This window comes from Thamnophis sirtalis, unplaced genomic scaffold (genome assembly GCF_051295495.1).
Source record: "Thamnophis sirtalis isolate CommonGarterSnake01/CBP01778 unplaced genomic scaffold, rThaSir2_p1.2 scaffold_9, whole genome shotgun sequence".
Classification (NCBI taxonomy): Eukaryota; Metazoa; Chordata; class Lepidosauria; order Squamata; family Natricidae; genus Thamnophis; species Thamnophis sirtalis.
This window is the reverse complement of record NW_028261389.1, coordinates 20,197,761-20,218,079: the sequence shown is the minus strand read 5'-3', so window position 1 is coordinate 20,218,079 and position 20,319 is coordinate 20,197,761. Positions and strand designations below refer to the sequence as shown.

The window sequence follows — 20,319 nt, the reverse complement described above, 5'->3', positions numbered from 1 at the left end:
GTCCTATGGTCTCCTTGTAAAAAGCAGCTGTCAAGAGCACATGATCTCACATTCTTTCCTTATCTATTCTCTGGTTCCAATAGCAGAGTTGGAAGGGACCTTGGAGGTCTTCTAGTCCAACCCCCTGCCTGGTTCTTTGATGACTGGCTTTCACAGAGAAATCTTCAATTTTCCATACCTCCCCTAGAAGTCCACAGAACATTTCAAGATTTCAAAAATTTACTAACTTTTGTGTTCAAGTAGGTCTTCTCTTTTAACTTTCCCAAACGGAATATTTCTATCCAATCTGGTGTACAATTTAAACAAGGATTCTTTTGCTCCTCAAAACTGGTAGGGTTATTTTTTTGAAAAAGTATTGTGAAGATGCTAGGATGGTTCTCAAATAAAGGAATAAAGAAAAGGAAATATAACAATATAAAAACAAATGCTTCTCAGAATCAATCATTGAAAGATTTATAAGCTGTTGTTATTTGTAAGGAATAAAGGAAGCAAGAAAAAGAATTGTGGTATCAGTGACCTGTAGTTTGATCACTAGTAATGATGTTTTGAATCCTTGCAGGTATTTTAGAGACAAAAAACCTTTATTTTTGAATTGGTTCCACTATGAATCATATGTGAGCATAACCATGATAGAGGTCCCATCACAGACATTAGTCATCAGATGCAAGGCCAGTTATCAAATAAAGGAATATAGAAAAGAAAATATAGCACTATAAAAACAAATTTCTCAGAACCAACTAGCAAAGAATTCACATTTCTCTATTATTATAAAGAATGAAGGAGGCAAGAAAAAGAATTGCTTCCTTCCTTCAAGATATTTTTGTTTGAAGAATTATTTAAAAAACCGGTTTCATCTTATTGCTTGAAGTAAGCAAGTAAATCTTTATTGCAGTCAAAGACCAGCAATACACATTAGTTTTTACAATATGTTAAAAAGTACTGACATTAAGATATAATTAAAAAGTATTGACGTTAAAAGTGGAAAATAACATACATGTTCTCAGATTGTTCGGGTCCCTCCCTGGTTTACCTGGGTGCAATGCTGTTAAGTATAGGAGTAAATACAATGGTCCAAAGATTGTTAGAGATATGTCCAGATAATTGGTACCAGATGACAACTACCGTATTTTCACCCATATAACCCGCCCACGCAAATAACCCGCACACGCATATAACCCGCGGGTTTTCCGAATCGTGTAAAATATTTCCCGTATAACCCGCCCACGCATATAACCCGCCCACGCATATAACCCGCCCACGCATATAACCCGCCCACGCATATAACCCGCGACGAGTAAAAGAGAAGGGAAACAGCTGAGATGGGGGGGGAAGAAACGGAGAAAGAAGCCTGCGCACGCTGGGGAAGAGGAAAGGAACGGAGGAGAAGGAAACAGCTGAGATCGGGGTGGGGGAAGGAACGGAGAAAGAAGCCTGCGCACGCTGGGGAAGAGGAAAGGAACGGAGGAGAAGGAAACAGCTGAGATCGGGGTGGGGGAAGGAACGGAGAAAGAAGCCTGCGCACGCTGGGGAAGAGGAAAGGAACGGAGGAGAAGGAAACAGCTGAGATCGGGGTGGGGGAAGGAACGGAGAAAGAAGCCTGCGCACGCTGGGGAAGAGGAAAGGAACGGAGGAGAAGGAAACAGCTGAGATCGGGGTGGGGGAAGGAACGGAGAAAGAAGCCTGCGCACGCTGGGGAAGAGGAAAGGAACGGAGGAGAAGGAAACAGCTGAGATCGGGGTGGGGGAAGGAACGGAGAAAGAAGCCTGCGCACGCTGGGGAAGAGGAAAGGAACGGAGGAGAAGGAAACAGCTGAGATCGGGGTGGGGGAAGGAACGGAGAAAGAAGCAAGCCTCCGATCGTGTAAGCCTCCGATCGTGTAAAATATTTTCTGTATACCCCGCCCACGCATATAACCCGCAGGGGGGCGCTGTGCATGTAAAAACCGCATATAACCCGCGGGTTATATGGGTGAAAATACGGTATACTTCTGTAGCCAATTTTTTTTCTTATGGACATTGCAGCCACACAGAACTTTGTCACTGCATACGTGGTAACCGGGTTAGTGTCCTGAAGGAGAAAGCCTAGATAAAAATTGTCTGTCCTCCCTGGCAATCTCTCTAATAAGGGGAGAATATGTGCAGACCTACAAGCTCGGTATAGCTCGCAGTGTAATAGAACATGTGAATTATCTTCCACTTCTCCTTTACCACATATACAAACCCGTTCTGCTATAGGCATTCTCTTATACCTGCCCTGGAGGAGTGCTGAAGGAAGAATGTTAAATCTGGTTCTGAAGAAAGCTATTCTTTGTTTTGGGAAGATCAGGTCATTTAGATATCTTGCCGATTCCCACACACCCTGTTTGATTCTGTCCCTACTGTGGAGAGGCAACCTATTTAGTTCTTCTTGGAACTCCATGTCCTTCATTCTATTAATTACTACTTGCTTTGCTTGATCAAAGGCTAGCGACATTAAGAATAACGGTGAGAGACCATAAGAGTTATTTAAACAATAGACAAAAATATCAATTCTTAGTAGCAGGTATATTTTGATTTTATAGCAATGACTCAGAAGTTCCATTGATTTTTTTTAAGTGAAGGGGGTTCCATAAAAGAACAATGCCCTCCACCATAATATATAGTAAAAGGTGGATTCATTGATAGGCATTGTCAACTTTGAAATAGATCAGCCACCTGCCGTAGCCCTCTTTCCATTTCTCAGATTGCCACACAGTGTGGGAAGGGGGAAGTCTGGAACGTCAGATCAGATAACAACAACAACAACAACAACAACAACAACAACAACAACATACCATCCCATGGGAACCAAAGTCAACAGGTGCTGGCCAGAGACTGGGGGAGTGGCCAAGGAGATGACCAAACAATTAATTAATTGCAAAGAGCCAAGGTGGCGCAGTGGTTAAATGCAGCACTGCAGGCTACTTCAGCTGACTGCAGTTCTGCAGTTCGGCTGTTCAAATCTCACTGGCTCAGGGTTGACTCAGCCTTCCATCCTTCCGAGGTGGGTAAAATGAGGACCCGGATTGTTGTTGGGGGCAATATGCTGACTCTGTAACCGCTTAGAGAGGGCTGAAAGCCCTATGAAGCGGTATATAAGTCTAACTGCTATTGCTATTGCTATAATTGGACAATTTGACCTGGGAAGGAATTATTTATTCCTTAATTATACTGAAACCACAAGAAATATTTAGAACTGACTTTGTTTTCATTCATGCCGAAATGATGTACTCAGTAAAACAGAAAGCTGAAAGTCTTGGAATATTGAATTGCTTGGGTTCATTATTTGGAACCGTGACAGGCATTTTTCCAGGTTCCTGCAAATGTTGAGTCAACTTCCCTCTGTTGCTTGGCCTGGCGAGACATGGCTGTCCAAGGCATAGTGCAGGATATATACGGTGCAAAAGATCAGGATACTACATTAAGTTGCAGTTCAAAAAATGTATGACTGAAGGCTGTACATTAACAAATAGTCAACTGAAGTTCAACACTAAATTGTCACCAGATAATCGTCAGCAGAATTCTAGAGAGGGTAGGACTTGGATCCTTTATGGGAATATAACACCTCTAAGCTGATGACTTACTTAACGCTGCCTCTCAGCCTCCTACCTGGTCTTCTCCTACATAATAAGGATAGGCAATCCATGATAAGTGTATTACAGAAACCTTACCTATCTTACCCGACCCTTAGATCTCAAAAAAGTAATATGCATTAAATTAACATATCACAATTGTGATTAAATTGAACAAAGTACAAAACCTATGAACATTTTCATTGTTTGGCTGTTTGCATCTGTTGGTGAAAATGCATATGGTGCTGCCGAACTATCTAAAACTTTCTACTTTGGGAAACTGGAAAAAAACGTGAACTCTAAAAGGGAGGTGCATCTTTCAAGGAACACCAACTGTTGTTGAAAATGACAAATGTGTCACAGTCTCCCCCCCCTTCTCTGATGTCATTATATTGAGGACTTTTCTATTTGTGCAGCAGGAAGAGAGTAATATCACTTGCAGATGTAGCCACCCCAGTGGTGAGTTCTGGATCCCATTCCAACCGGTACGGTTGGAACAGGCCCTGCGTCGTCCACATGGACGCGCGCAGCACACACATGTGTCTTACTGCTTCTGCGAGCCTCCACGATGTTCCAGCTGCTCAGCGGAGCATCACGCAGGCGCTGTACACGCCATGTGTGTGCATGGAAGAGCCGAAGACTTAAAAGACCGGTAAGGAGCTTGGGTGGGCAGGTGGGCCCTCCAGAGCACCGTACCGGAACGGTATCCTGTGCTCCAGGCAGGCTTCAGTATGCCCGTACTGTGGCGTATTGCCTGCAATCCACCACTGAGTCACTCCATAATATAATGATATTTTACTAGAGAAAAGAGAAACTGGATGTGCGGATCTAGTTTGTATGTTTGGATAGGTTGCATGAATATGCAAGTGGATTTCAATCCATTAATAGTTATTGGATAAGTAACTTGTAAAAAAAGATGGATAATTAAGAGTAGATGGCATGAAAAGCCCTTGGATTGCTCTCTAACCAATTAGAAGAGAATTGCAACAAGATCTAGGACGACCAACTGCAGTTTATTCAATAAACAATTCATAACGAAACACACAATGGATCAGGTTCTTCTTGATTTATATCTTTAACACCTATCAATGAAACTTGGAGTTTTGATTAATTGTGCCTCGGGAAATTTAGTCATGTCTGATAATGACACAAGCAATCTATATCCTACCAAAACTCTTACTCCTATAACTTTCACCTGGCAATGGGTTTTGAAACATAGTATCTCAAATGGGCTAACTTACAGAATCTGTCCAAAATCTGGAACCCATGAACACCCCCACAGATTTGAAATTTGGCCAATTTGGTAGGCTATGTTATGACACAAATCATAAAACATTTCATGACATAATACAAAAATGATATACAAATTTCCTGCGCTAAAGTTTGTATCCCAGCAGCACATTTTTTTAAAAGATTAAAAATCTTAATTTTAAAGATTTTTAAAACAACATTTTCAGGTAACCTTAGAAGCTTTGCCAAGGAATTTAGGAATCTAATAAGGAAATACCTTGAAATAATAACTCAAGAGATCATAGGTTGCCTAATCTATATACTACTAAAACTCCCATTCCCATAACTTTTAACTGGATGAAATGGTGCACCGTAAGGGTAACAATTTTTTAACCAATGAATCCCCAATGGGTTAATTTACAGAATGTTTCCAATATCTGGAATCCACGAGCACCATGGTTTTGAAATTTGGCAAATTTTCTATAACATTTATTACATAAATTTATCATAAACGTTTTATGACATAATACCAAATGTTATAAAACACCTTGTATGGACAACTAATATTTTATTGCACTATACACTTCAACACAGGCTAGTTTCAAGGCAGATGCATCTCTGAATATCTCCTTGAATTTTTAAGAACTTTTCCAATGATGGCAGTTCATTAAAAAATCTTCCATTTGTTGAAGGTATTGGGGTATCTTGTAACAAAATATCTCTGAAACGATGACCCAATGACAGATTGTCTAGTGGTGATTAATGTTCTGGGCTTGAACCCAGTGGTGGGATTCATTTTTTTTACTAGTGGTTCTATGGGTGTGGCTTGGTGGGTGTGGCTTAGTGGGTGTGGCAGGGGAAGGATACGGTAAAATCTCCATTCCCTCCCTACTCCAGGGAAAGATTACTGCAAAATCACTATTTCCTCCCAATCAGCTGGGACTCAGGAGGCAGAGAATAGATGGGGGCGGCTCCAGTCAGAGGTGGTATTTACTGGTTCTCCGAACTACTCAAAATTTCCGATAGCGGTTCTCCAGAACTGGTCAGAACCTGCTGAATACCACCTTGGACCAGTGACAAGAGGATGCAAGTCCTTTTCCTCAACCATTTCTCTCTCAGCCTAATCTATCATATAGGATTGTTACTGTGGAAATAAAACAAAGGGAAAGGAGAACTCTAAGAGAGGGGGGGGGGGGAATAGGCAACTAATAAGCCAAAAACAATCTCCAGTTCTTCCAGGGCCTGCTTCTTCATGAGTCTAATAGGACTTCCATATCTGGGCTACAAAGATAGGGAAGGACAGCAAAGGGTATTGGCAGCAAAGAGATATTAACAATTTAACTCTTCTCTGCCATTTAGTGATTGTTTGGATCTTTACATGCTATTGACCAACGTGGCTGCCATCTGCACAGCCTTAAGTATATTGTTCAAGCTTTGCAGTTCCAGTAAGAATCAGCATTTCCTACATATTGTCTGTGTCAGCATCATTCAGAATGCTGAGCCATTTATTGCTCCTAATGGAAAATAACAAAATCTGATTAATCCAATGAATCAAGTTATGTGGCACATTGTTGGGAATTCTCCATTCCTTTTGCCAGGACATACAATGCTACAATGGTCGAGTTGCATCAGCAGGTTGGATCCAAGAACGGACATATTTTACAAGAAGTGTGTGGTGCTTTTATAGAATCTGATACAATTCACAATTGTGTTCAAGCCAACCCCAGTCCCCTTGCTTACTGAAAAAGAATAAATTGTAATGTATTTTTAATTTGATTTCCACAAAATGTTAGTTATTACGTTTCTCTATTTTAGCTTTCAACTCTGTGTTGCGGTACATTCTGGGGGACAAGCTTTCAACTGGCTTCTTCCTAAAAAAAATCATATATCATTTAAAGGGGCTGACATTAAAAAAAAATGTCTACCTGTATCAATTCAGAACTATCTAATATTGCTACCACACTATTAAGGAAAAATGCTGAATGTTCAGATGTGGTAGCCAACTGCACTGAATTTGGTTAGCTGAAAAAGACCTCTGCGTTAACAATGGCACAACTTTATCATCATTTTGAAGTTTTCAATACTTACCAGCAAAATTGGGTTGGTCCTGAGTGTTCCGGTACTGCAAATGGGTAAAGATAATATTTGGACTTCTTCAAGACATCTGTGGTTTTTTGTTTTTTTTTAAAGAGAAATAATACTAAAATACAAAAAATTCTGAACTAGTTTTTGCTTCATTATAAATGTCCCATATGCTTAATTTATGTAGTTTCTCAAAATATTTCTTCTACAAAAAGAAGCTACTGCTTTATTCTCAGGATGCTTGACATATTCCTTTTAATCTCTTTTAGTGCTTTTAAAAAAGTGTTACTAAGGGCTGCTACTGCTGACATTCTATTTAGTTACATAGCTTTCCCTCACCCTGAAGTCTATCTAATGTCCATATTTCCCACTTTGAACAGAGACATGGGATGAGTTTTCATGGATGAATTTCACAATGAAAAAGGGACATTCATATATTCTGACCACTTCATTATTAAAATAGAATATTAGAATAGAATAGAATAGAGCAGAATAGAATAGAATAGAATAGAGCTGGAAGGGACCTTGGAGGTCTTCTAGTCCAGCCCCCTGCTTAAGCAGGAGAATCTATACCACTTAAGACAAGTGACTGTCTAGTCTCTTCTTAAAAACCTCCAGTGATGGAGCACCCACGATTTCTGGAGGCAAGCTGTTCCACTGGTTAATTGTCCTCACTGTTAGGAAGTTTCTCCTTAATTCCAGATTGCTTCTCTCTTTGGTTAGTTTCCAACCACTGTTTCTTGCCCTGCTTTCCAGTGGTTTGTAGAATAATTTGACCCCCTCTTCCTTGTGGCAGTTCCTCAAATACTGGAATATTGCTATCATATCACCCATAATCCTTCTTTTCTTTACACTAGAAATAGAGCATTTGTGGAAAAAGTGCAGAATGGACTGCTCACCTGCATAGTGAGCACATTCCAAAGATTTCCCAGTAAAAAAAGAGAAAGAAACAGAGGCAGGAAACTCAAAGCATTTATGGATGCAAGTGTGTGTTTTCAGAACCAGGCAGCAACTCCTCATTTGCCTTCCACTGTTGGATTCAGCCAGTTCGTACCCCTACGGGAGAACAATTGTTAACTTTTTGAGCAGTTTGGCAAACTGGTTGTTGGAAGTAATCATTAGGGCAGAGAACCCATTGTTAAATTACTTGAATCCCACCACTGATTACAACCGTCTTTCTCCAAGAGCTAACTGATCTGCTTTACGTCCTCCACTAGCTAATCCTTGAGAAAAACACTTGCATGCCCAGTATAACTGGCCACTGAGATAAGAAAAGCTGGGTCTGGATCATAGTTGAGTTTTTTTCTCTCCCTGCCCTCCATTATTTCCCATGCTATTAATATACTTTCGAAAACAAACAGGGGGGAGAGGAGGAAGTATATCTGGAAAATAATATTAAATATCTACATAGGTGATGAAAGATACACATCACCCATTTTTAAATCACACATTTATTTTTAACATTTCTTTGGCAGAGGAAGAAGGCAGGTGTGGACAAAATCCCCTTCCTGCAGAAAGCAACACCCGCTAACTTGCTCTTTTCCTATGGCTGCAAGATGAATGGTGGTTTTGGCTGCACCTTCTTGTTCAGTGGTCATGGGGTGGCTCAGTGGCTAAGATGCTGAGCTTGTCAATCAGAAAGTTTGGCAGTTTGGCAGTTCGAATCCCTAGTGAGCTCCGGTTACTTGGCCCAGCTTCTGCCAACCAAGCAGTTCGAAAACATGTAAAAATACAAGTAGAAGAATAGGAACCACCTTTGGTGGGATGGTTACAGCACTCCATGTGCCTTCGGCATTTAGTCATGCTGGCCATATGCCCATGGAGACATCTTCAGACAGCGCTGATTACGGTATTCGGCTTTGAAATGGAGATGAGCATTGCCCCCTAGAGTCAGGAACAACTACCACATATGTGCTAGGGGAACCTTTACCTTTTACCATTTGTTCCCATCCCAACCAATTCATCGGTTTTGAGTAGACAAGTGAACTGACCAGATGTGACAGCAAGGTCAGGGATTTCCTGAAGGTCAATAGCAAATCTCATAAAACTTATGGAGGAAGATGGCTATGCTTCTCCAGACTGAATACCTGGTTCTTTTACCTTGGCAATACTTCAACTGTAATCTTGGGGAATAAATGTTCTAATAAGAGGCTCTTCCACACTTTAAAAAATATAAGAGGCTCTTCCAAAGTTTAGGTTCAGAACCTAAATCCAAAGCACTCCTACCTACTCACTTAATGTCACTGTGACACACCATTCTTGTTGCCCACTTTATATTCATGCTTCAGTACTGCTGAAAGAACCCATCCATCATTTCCTACAGAAGACTGCAGCAGAGAATGACAGAGTTGAAAAGGACTATTTATTTCATCAGGCCCAAGCCTGTAAAAAGTGCAGAAACCATATTAAAGGATGTCTGAGAGAAGGTTTTTCAGCCATCCTTGAACACAGTCAATGAATGGGAGATCACTAAACAATTGTTATTGTTGAATTGGTCTAGCTACTGCAACACTCCTAACACTCAATGGTCAGAATGTGTCTCCCTGTAATTTAAATCTATTATTCTACCCGCCACCGGCCACCCACACTCTAGAAATACTTTCGCCTTTCAAGACTCTTACCTCTTCTTTCAATGAGTTTTCTCAAACCTAATCATATATTTTTCTGTTATGTTCTCTAAGTCTGGTTGCTTCATTGCAAACACTCCATTATTTAAGTAGGTAACCTGATCACCAACACTGATGATATTAGCTAGTTGGATAATTAAATCAACCAATCAATCAACCAATGGAACAGCTTGCCTTCAGAAGTTGTGGGAGCTTCATCACTGGAGACTTTCAGGAAGAGATAGGACTGCCATTTGTCAGAAATGGTTTGGGTCTTCTGCTTGGGTAGGGACTTGGGACTAGATGACCTAGAAGGTCCCTTCCAGGGGTGAAATTCAGCAGGTTCTGGCAGGTTCTGGAGAACCGGTAGCAGAAATTTTGAGTAGTTTGGAGAACCAGTAAATACCACCTCTGACTGGCCCCAGAGTGGGATAGGAATGGGAATTTTGCAATATCCTTCCCCCAGAAGTGGGGAGGGAATGGAGATTTTGCAGTATCCTTCCCTTGTTATGCCCACTAAGCCATGCACACAGAACTGGTAGTAAAAAAAATTGAATTTCACCACTGCTTCCAACTCTGTTAATTTATTAATCTGGTAATAATTAAATATCTGTAAGCAAAAAACCATGCTCAACTCTGAGCTACAGATATTCTCATCTATTGGATATGCAGTTCCTTTAATCTCTTCTCATAGGACTTAGTTTCCAGCCCCTTTTATCAACCTTGTTGATTTTCTTTAAACCTTTCTCAGTTTTTCTGAATCCTTCTGAAAGATAGCTGGAATTGGGCATAGTACATAAGGTAAGAGTCTGGCAGAATATAGCATAATTATTTTTTTCAGTTATTTGGACATTCATAAAATTGTTATTGCTTCCTTGACAGCCATTTCACATAGCAGAATCATACTTGATCAACTATGCTTCCAAGATCTTTTCCATATTATAGCAAAGGTGCCTCCTGTTTCAGAATTGTACATTTTTTTCTGTAAGAAGGAAGCTATTTTTATCACCGTTACATTTCATTTTGTAGTTTTCAGACCACTTCTTTAACATGTCAAGATCAATTTGAAATTTGTTTTCATCCTTTACGATTATTAGGTATCCCATTCAGTGTTATGCTGTTTACAAACATTCCTTTCATTTCTTTGCTCAAGTCATGAATGTATTTGTTTTTTGTTTGTTTCTTTGTTGACTGTTTTATTTATATAGTCACCTGCTTGATATACAACTCAGGAAAGTATAAGTTGAAGAATACTCATTGCAGAAGAAATGTCCTAATAGAAAGTATCTGGGTGAGATGCTGATTGATCTTTTTCAAATGGAGGCATATATCTGGAAGAAGTACCATTTAAGCAAATTGAAATTTACCAATTGTTTTTCTGGGCAAAATTGCTATTTCAGTAACTGAAGGAAGATGGTATGAATTCCAGGGCTACCTCATTTAGCTAGTTGCTAATATTTAAAAAAAAAGCCCTGGGGATATGTGTCCATTTTCTTCCTAATGTTTTTTGAACTGAGCATTCTACGAAATCTAAAATGTGTCAGGATTCCAAATAGCATCCAAAAGTAAATCAGAGTCCAAGGATAATTACTGCTCAAAGTTCCAATTTATTAAGAGAGCCATATTGGCACATCTGGGAAAACGTGAATCTGAAAGCTTCCCCATTTTCCCCACCTAGATGAAAGTTCAAGATCTTGCCCCCACATCCACCCGTCCATCACATGGTCCAATCTTCCACTGCCATGCTGGCAGTTCCACCCATCCAGTTCCGGTCAGGTGCAGAGGTGCAAAGACAAAGGCTTGACCTTGGCTTTCTAGAAAGAATTTTGTTATGGCTACATCACATCTCACTCCTACAATCCCTTCTCCCATTTTTCCACAATAGAAAATGCATAGCAGAATAATAGAAAGTGTGGTAGGCCAAAGATCCAAAAGAAAAGATGGCTGCAGGCCTGACAAAATGGTTGCCAAAACAATTTGTCAGAGTATATTCATAGATTGGAATAGACAACAAGGTCAGCCAATGAATAGACATGGCAACAGGTCAGCCAATGGGGAGTTTTTGAAAACTGAAACAGTATTTGCTGGAGACAGCTAGGAGTCTGGCTGTGGCTTACTTCTGTACTATAGCTCTAAGTTTGTGCTGAGCTCAAAACTAGTCTGGTGTCTGCAGCTCTGAACCAGTGGTGGGTTCTGGATGCCATTGCAACTGGTACAGTACAATGGGGCCAGGTGCACACAGCAAATGTGCAGCACGCACATGCTTACTTACTGCCCGCGATGCTCTGCAATGCTCCAGCTGCTCAGCAGAGCATCATGCAGGTGCCGTATGCTCCGTGCGCATAAGCCCCGATTGGCTCAAATACAGGTAAGGAGAGTGGGTGGGTGGTATGCCCTTAGTAGGGTGTACCAGTCATATCCCACCACTGCTCTGAACTGAACTAAAACTGTTCTCTCTCTGCCTGTATTTTGTTTGTACTCTCTACCACGTTGGAAGAACCACTTTTGGTATTGTATATACTGTTAGTCTTGTGTGTTATTATGTATATAAAGAGAAGTTAATGAATCCTGCTGCATCAGTTACCTGTGTGTGCTTTCTGGATTTGATTGCTGCAACAAATTCTGACAGTATTTTGTTGTCACCTCTTCCTGTGTCATCCTTTTCCTATGAAATTGCCAGCTATGAGACTTTGTTCTCTTATTTGCAAATTCAGGTCTCCCAAGTTGTTTTTAAAGCAGTAAGAATTTAATTGCATGTAGAGTATCAATATGAAGTATGCACTCAGTTTTAATGCAGATAAATATTTATATTTCAGTAAACAGACATTTGAAAAATCAAGTTATGGTACTTTTTCTTTGCCTTATATTTGCAGGATCTTGATGTTAAAGTGGAAGAGATGAAATGTGCAAACAGAAATTTTTCTTGGACTACACATGGTAGTCTTTTTAATATATAATTTATTTGTTTTCTCTTTACATGCAATATGTGCTTAAAGAACAGCATACTGTCTGATCAATTCATTTGCACAGTAATACTTAATCAGTTCCTAATTTTGACCTCTTGGGTTCAGCCATTGATAAAACAAGTCCCAATTTCAAAAATATTCTATGTCTTCTTTTTCTTTTATCTTCAATGTTAACCTGTCCATTTCGGCACAGTCCAATATTTTTTAATTATATTTTCTTCCGTAGATGTTTCCTCACTTTTCCAACATTGTGCAAATACAATTCTTGCTGCTGTTAAAACATGCAATATCAAATATACATTCCCTTTATCATATTTTTCTGGTATTATGCCTAACAAAAATAATTCTGGCTTACAATCTATGTGCTATCCACACAAAATAGTCTTGAGTAAAGTAAATATCAAGGTTCCTCTTGCACATTTGTGCTAGTCATTCCCGACTCTAGGAGGCAGTGCTCATCTCTGTTTCAAAGCTGAAGAGACAGCACTGTCTGAAGATGTCTCCATGGTCATGTGGCCGGCATGACTAAACTCCAAAGGCACACAGAACTCTCTTATCTTCCCACCAAAGGTGGTCCCTATTTTTCTACTTGCATTTTTTATATGCTTTCAAACTGCTAGGTTGGCAGAAGCTGGGATAAGTAACGGGAGCTCACTCTGTTACGTGGCACTAAGGAGTCAAACAAAATAGCATTGTGAGGATGGTGGGTGTATATCTCTTGTTCCTCAGATTTAATGAATGCTTGTTCTTTCCTTGCCATCCTATGGAATCAGCTTTCTTTTTGATGATGTTTTGATCCTGTTATTGTTCTTCTTGTGTCAACAGAACCCAAGAAAAAGAAAAAAGAAGGCAAGAAACAAGAGAAGCCACTGGAATAGGGAAGCTATGCTGGCCATGAGAATGGGACTTCCTTGAATGTAATTGGTTAACAAGTTTCATTGACACCTAGTCCTTTTATCCAGAAGTTATTTATAGCTTAATTGTACAATAGGGAAAAATAAGCATACAAAGGCACCCTCCTTTCTCTCTCTCTCTCTCTCTCTCTCTTTTTTTTACTCCACTGTTAAAAGTTCTCCAACTTGTTGATCTTCCAATGAGTCAGACTACAACTGTCACCCATTGTCTTTCCCGCTGGGCATGATGGGAGTTGTAATGCAACACACCTGGAATGATCCAAGTTGGGGAACATTGATATTCTAGTATTTTAAATGTGTAATCTTAGTGGCATGTGTAGAAAACTTCATTAAAGGCAGCAATATCATTTAGTACATGAGTGCCGTTATATATGAGAAAGTATAGATTCATTTTAAATTCCTCTTTTACTCTCCCAAGTCCACTTTGGTTCTGCATGTTTGTGACTTACATGGGGCTCCCAAGGTGTAGCCTATAAGGGTTCTATGATGTCATAACGGTCTGGGCAGACAGGCCCTTTTTATGTATAAAATAGACAGAACTTCACCCACCAGGTTTTTATGTTTCAAAATAGCAAGAGTAGATTTCTAGATGCAGATTGTACCAGCACTGAAGTAGCTAACTTGGTTGTAACTTACAGCTTTTAATAAAACATTTTAAAACTATAGTCCACAATGATTTTTTTTTTAATCTCCTTCCTGAATACATTTCCCATCACAGGACAGAATTCATTCATGATAAGCATGAAAATTCATTTCCACTACTTCTGGTTACTGTTCTGCTATCAAATATTGAAGCAAAGGCTGAAATATGTTTTTTTTTTCATCCCACTAAGATGGATTGAAGCATCGTGATTCAACGCTGTAACATCATGATATTATTCATTAGAGGTAGTCCTCAATATATAACAATTCTTATTTTCATTTGATAACCCTCCTCCCCAAAATAAGCACTTGGCCTTATTTTTGGGGAGATCTTATAATTTTTGAGCTGCAGCAGACGGCGAGTGTGGTCACCTCATGGCTGCTGCTGTGTTGCAATAATTTTGGGGAGGGCTTATTTTCTGGGGAGGGCTTATTTTAGCGCATGCGCTCAAAAGCCCAATTGGATTTATTATCTGGGGTGGTCTTATTTTCAGGGAAACAGGGTAATGACTGTTCAAAGTTACAACAGCCCTGAAAACAGTTACTTTTTTTGGTTTTTCACATTGTGACCCGACAAATGCGCGCCTGACAACAGCGCGCCTGACAAAACCGCGATGTCGACAGCACACCCACAAAGGAGCATTGACAAAAGAGCACCAACAGAAGTGCGATTACGGTTAAGGTAAGGGTTAGGGTAAGGGTAAGGGTAAGGGTAAGGGTTAGGGTTAGGGTTAGGGTTAGGGTTAGGGTGCGGTTCTGTCTGCACGCTGTTGTCGGTGTGCTTCTGCGCTCATTTGTTGGTGCAATTTCAAACTTGCATTTCTTTCCCAGCGGTTTTGTTGGCGCGGTTTTGTCGAGCACGCATTTGTCGGTGAACTATGACTATTGCAACATCCCTATGGTCACATGATTGAAATTCTGTTTGCTTGGCACCTGGTTCATATTTAGGATGGTTGCAGTGTCCTGGAGCCATGTGATCAATTACCTTTTGCAGCCTTGTGACGAGCAAAGTGAATGGGGAAGTCAGATTCACTTAACAACCATGCTGCTAATTTAACAACTGCAGTGATTCACTTAACAACTGTGCGAGAAAGATCATAAAAAGGGGCCAAACTCAACAACTCTTACTTAGGAACAGAAATTTTGGGCTCAGTTGTGGTGCTAAGTTGAGAACTACCTGTAGTAGATGGTATAATAGCTGACGATGATGAATTTAACAAAACCTTCGGCCAACTGAAAAGCAACCTTTATTTCCCACATAATCTTGCAAATAATTGTTAGTATTTGAAAGTATGCATTTGATTAATTCCCTCATTCTATAATGCCCTGCCCAAAAACTCATTTCATGTAGTCATTTCTTTAAAAAATGAGATAATATTAAAGAGACTGCGTTGGGGGGGGGGGGGAGAGGCTAAGCCTAACCCTTTCTTGGAAATAAATTTTAAGTGTTGACACAGACTACTCCCTATCAAGAAGGACACAGAAAAACTGCAATGGTTTGTAGACACTATAATCAGTCAAAAAGAAAGGGACCCTGGATAGGAAAGGAAATATACCCTTCACATATTTGACTGGAGGAAGACATGCAAAGCAAACAGAGAGAATTCTTAAAAGTTATGAAATTTTTCCAGAAACAAGAGGTCAACGATTGCTCGATTGTCCTAGTGGATAAAATTAGATTTAATGGGGTTATGTTAATAGAAAAGCCAGCGATGATGGAATATTGTGATAAGTCTCTTAATGCTCAGACCATGAACACAAACACCTAGAAAAGTGAACAAAAAGACATATTTGCAATTTAAATCATAGATAGCACTCATGTCAGAAGCGCTGAGGCGCTTGCGGGTTGAAAGGATTAGCTGGCGAGAACCCCATTGCGTGGGAGACACGCAGTTGGTGGCTTCTTTTATGCCCCTGACACAGGGGTGGGTTTCTCGCCCCGTTCCAACCGGATCGGTTGGAACGAGGCCGGCGGCGTCCTCGCGCACGCACGCGGCGTCCTCGCGCACGCATGCGGCACACGCATGCGTACTAGCATCTGTGCGATGCTCCAGCTGCTCCTGGAGGATCGCGCAGGCGCTGTATGCGTTCTGCGCATGCGTGGAAAGCGCAGAATTTGTAAAAACCGGGTAAGGAGCGGGCGCGGGTGTGCGGGCGCGCGCAGGCGCGGGGGGGGGGGGCTTCACCGTTCCCGGAAGTTACTTACTTCCGGGTTCGGCGACCAACCGGATCGCAGGGACTGGTGCGAACCGGTCGAAACCCACCCCTGCCCTGACAGGAGCTGGAGCAAAGGATGGGAGCTCAACTCCTCCCCATGGCAGCATTCCGGTCTTGAACGTGCCTTGCTAAGCTCAACTCCAGCGTCCTAATCATGTGTGTCAATATGTTCCTATAAATTGTTGATAGAAGACAAACATTCCCACCATGCAGTTTAAAGTGCAGATAAAGAGTACAGAAGCAATAAGCAACAGAAATTAGAGGGAGAAGATAAGAAGAGGAGAATAAATAACTTAAGATTACAGCAACAATACATTATGCCTCCTCATGTCTTTCGATCCTTGCAAAAACATTCTTGTTTCCATCGCATTCCTACAGTGCTTTTCTTTTCTCTGTGTTTAACTAACCCCCTCAACTTTACTTCTATGCACTTATTCAGCCATTCCACTCCACAAGATCAGGCCACCTTTGGTCAGATATGTTGTGTTTTCTTAGTTTACAGAAATACAGCATAACATTTTTTTTTCTTCTTGTTTACCAGTTAGTCCTCTATATTCTGAGTCTTAAAGGAACTCAGTGGTTCAGTGGCTAAGACACTGAGCTTGTCGATCAGAAAGGTCAGCAATTCAGCGGTTCAAATCCCTAGTGCCGCGTAATGGAGTGAGCTCCTGTTACTTGTCCCAGCTTCTGCCAACCTAGCAGTTCAAAAGCACGTAAAAATGCAAGTAGAAAAATAGGAACCACCTTTGGTGGGAAGGTAACAGCGCTCCATACACCTTCGGCCTTTAGTCATGCCAGCCACATGACCATGGAGATGTCTTCGGACAGTGCTGGCTCTTCGGCTTTGAAACAGAGATGAGCACCACCCCCTAGAGTAGGGAACGACTAGCACATATGTATTACCTTTACCTTTCTTCTGAGTCTTATTCTTCCAGACACCATAATCATCACCAGATGAGCTCAGGATACTGATTTCCACCATTTACAAGGACTTTAATCAATTAAGGCTTTCACATAATGCATTTTTTAGTAAGATACAGAAAGAGTAAAGTAGTTGAACAAGTTTAGGTGTACCCAAGCTACTAATTCATGATTCCTTGCTAGTGATAAAGAAGCACCAATTAGTCCTGACTAATTGCTAGTTCATTTTGTTTGGCGCTTGTGCACCTAACCTTGATGGACTGCAGGGGGCAAACTAGCTTTGCACCAATTAGCCAGTGGCATTCAGGTTGCTGGCTCTTCCAGGCTCCTCAGCAAGTCTTGCCTTGCCTCATGTCATGACGCCTCATATTGCGATCCCTTCTTAGAAAGAACTCTAAGATGTTTCATCTAGAGACCCACTACAAGCTATCTCATCAAATAGCAATTATATGCACACAGATTATTTGTACACACTCATCATGTAAAATCTCTATAAAAATGGCTAGGTGGTGTGTGTGTGTGTGTGTGTGTGTTCGTGTGTTCCAGCATAACTCTGGAATGATTCGAGCAATTTCAACCAAACATGGTACACAGATGTCTTACTCTCTAGAAACAAATATTGTTGGGGTAAGACACCCCTAAAACCTCTCAGGATGTATGTCCTGTTAAGATACAGCCTTAAAATGGCTTCTACTGTACTGCCATAAAATGGCTTCTATTGTACAGTGAAGTGGAGTTGCCATGGTAACGGCTTCACAGTACTCCGCAAGGGGGCTCCCTCTGGTAAGGGTGAAAATCCAACATTATAAATTGCTTTTGGTCCGGACATTTCCCCCCCTATAAATAATACCCGGGAACGCTGGGTTATTGGATAGTAATAAATATAAATGAACAATAAGTTCTGGTAATAAGTCAGGCAACAATTATGCCCAAAATCCCCCCCCACACACACAGCGCCTATCTTATACAAAGTTGCACTATTCTTTTCTTCTATTAGAATATTGCTGATATTTCAGCCAAAAAGATGTCCACTAATGATAGACTAGGATAGAGATACATACCATCTGTTATAGAGATTGAAAAATAGGACTTTTTCCACCTGAATAGAATAGAATAGCAGAGTTGGAAAGGATCTTAGAGGTCTTCAAGTCCAACCCCCTGCTTAGGCAGGAAACCCTACACCATGTCAGACAAATGGTTATCCAACAATTTCTTAAAAACTTCCAGTATTGGAGCCTTCACAACTTCTGGATGCAAGTTGGTCCACTGATTACTTGTTCTAACTGTCAGGAAATTTCTCATCAGTTCTAAGTTGCTTCTCTCTTTGATTAGTTTCCACCCATTGCTTGTTGTCCTACCCTCAGGTGCTTTGGAGAATAGTTTGACTCCCTCTTCCCTGTGGCAACCCCTGAGATATTGGAACACTGCTATCATGTCTCTCCTAGTCCTTCATTTCATTAAACTAGACATACCCAGTTCCTGCAACCGTTCTTCATATGTTTTAGCCTCCAGTCCCCTAATCATCTTTCCTGTTCTTCTCTGCACTCTTTCTAGAGTCTCCACATCTTTTATAATACTGTCTGGTTTGCGATTGGCCCATGGCAACTTCAAGGCTGAAACCAGGCTGGATTATTATTCAAATTGGTTCAAGTAACTTCCATATCTGAGATGGAAAAAGTCCTGTTTGGAATCTGTAAGCAAGTAGACATCTATATTAAGCATGTATTTGAATTTACAGAAAGATATTGTGTTTAATTTTTTGCTTTGCGGAGGCTGTATTGGCCTTAGTTCACTTAGAGATTCAACAAAAGATATGATTTGACCCGAAGACCAAAATCCATGCAAACAATTGCTTATTTCTTTTTCCATTTCTTCTCTCACACCTTAATTATTTTGAATTACTCATTTTCTGTGTTTTGCACAGTGTTGCCTCTCCTAAAAGTATAAATAGATAGATAGCAGAGGTAGTATTCAGCTGATTCCCACCAGTTCGGCAGAAATTTTGACCAGTTCGGCAAACCGGTAGTGATGGTTGACTGGCCATATCCCGAACCTGTCCCCCTGTTGCCGGTTGATCATCCCGACTGCCCGGTCACCGCTTGCGCACCCTGATTCTTTGCCTACCAGCTCAAAGAGGTGGCGGCTGGCCGCAGGCTGTTGAAAAATCCTCTGGTCAGCAAAAAAGCTGCTGCCATTGCTGCCATTTTTTTCACACATGCACATCCATTGCCTTGCAAGTTCGCTCAGTCACATGCCCCCCTCCACCTAGCCACGCCCACTGAACTGGTAGCATAAATTGTTGAATCCCGCCATTGTATAGGTACATACTGTACATGTGTTTGGAAGATTCATAGCATGTATGTTTAGAGAAAACAAACATACATCTCTTATGTCGTAAAAAGGTTTAGGTTTATTGGATTTATATGCTGCCCTTCTCCCAAGGACTCAGGGCAGTGTACAACATAAAAGAAAACACATATTATAAAAATTAAAAGGGACATTAAATAAAGTATCCAAAAAAAAACCCAATTGATATTTACAATAAAAATTTAAAAATTAAATTAAAATTAACAACCAAATTATCCTATATTATCCTTGCTGGAAAAGCCAACTTTTTAGGGCGCAGTACCTTGACAGCATAGATCTATCTGGAATGAAAGGATATCATAGTTATAATTCTGTACACATTTACCGTAAGGGAAGTCCTACTGAGCAAAATGACTTGAAACATCAAATGCTTGAATGTTTCCTAACAACACCCACAATCTTTCTCTCTCTTTAGGCCCCCACGTCCCTATTATTCCACCTTCTCTGACTTTTGTTTTTTCCCAGGAAGTATTTCTTAAAAAAAAAAAAAAGAGCACACTGAAACCTTTAAACAGTTATAAGGTTGATTTAACAAAGGTATGACTTTTGTGGATTGTTTATTTTTATATCTAAGCAAAGAAAATGACGAGATAGCTACTTCAAAAGCCCATCAGGAGGGAAAAAAACTGTTTGTAGCCAGTGACCGCATTTCTATTTAACATTTCTTCTTTAGCTGCTTAAGAGCACAGTGGGCAATATGGTAATATTATGAAATCTTAGAAGGAGCTGTAGGAAGTTAGCACCCACCCTTATCCTGGGAAAATGAGAAAGTTTAGGAAATATTG

General features: G+C 40.6%; 1 protein-coding gene across 1 annotated transcript in view; it reads left to right on the top strand.

Annotated features, from left to right (window-relative positions):
- Positions 1 to 14,052, top strand: part of PTN (pleiotrophin) — a 114,614-nt gene extending 100,562 nt beyond the window's left edge. Inside the window, exon 5 of the mRNA XM_014058070.2 lies at positions 13,299 to 14,052. Within this exon, the coding sequence (XP_013913545.1) occupies positions 13,299 to 13,351 (53 nt within the window). The 3' untranslated portion in view covers positions 13,352 to 14,052. The remainder of the gene's footprint in view (positions 1 to 13,298) is intronic.
- The last annotated feature ends 6,267 nt before the right edge of the window (positions 14,053 to 20,319 follow it).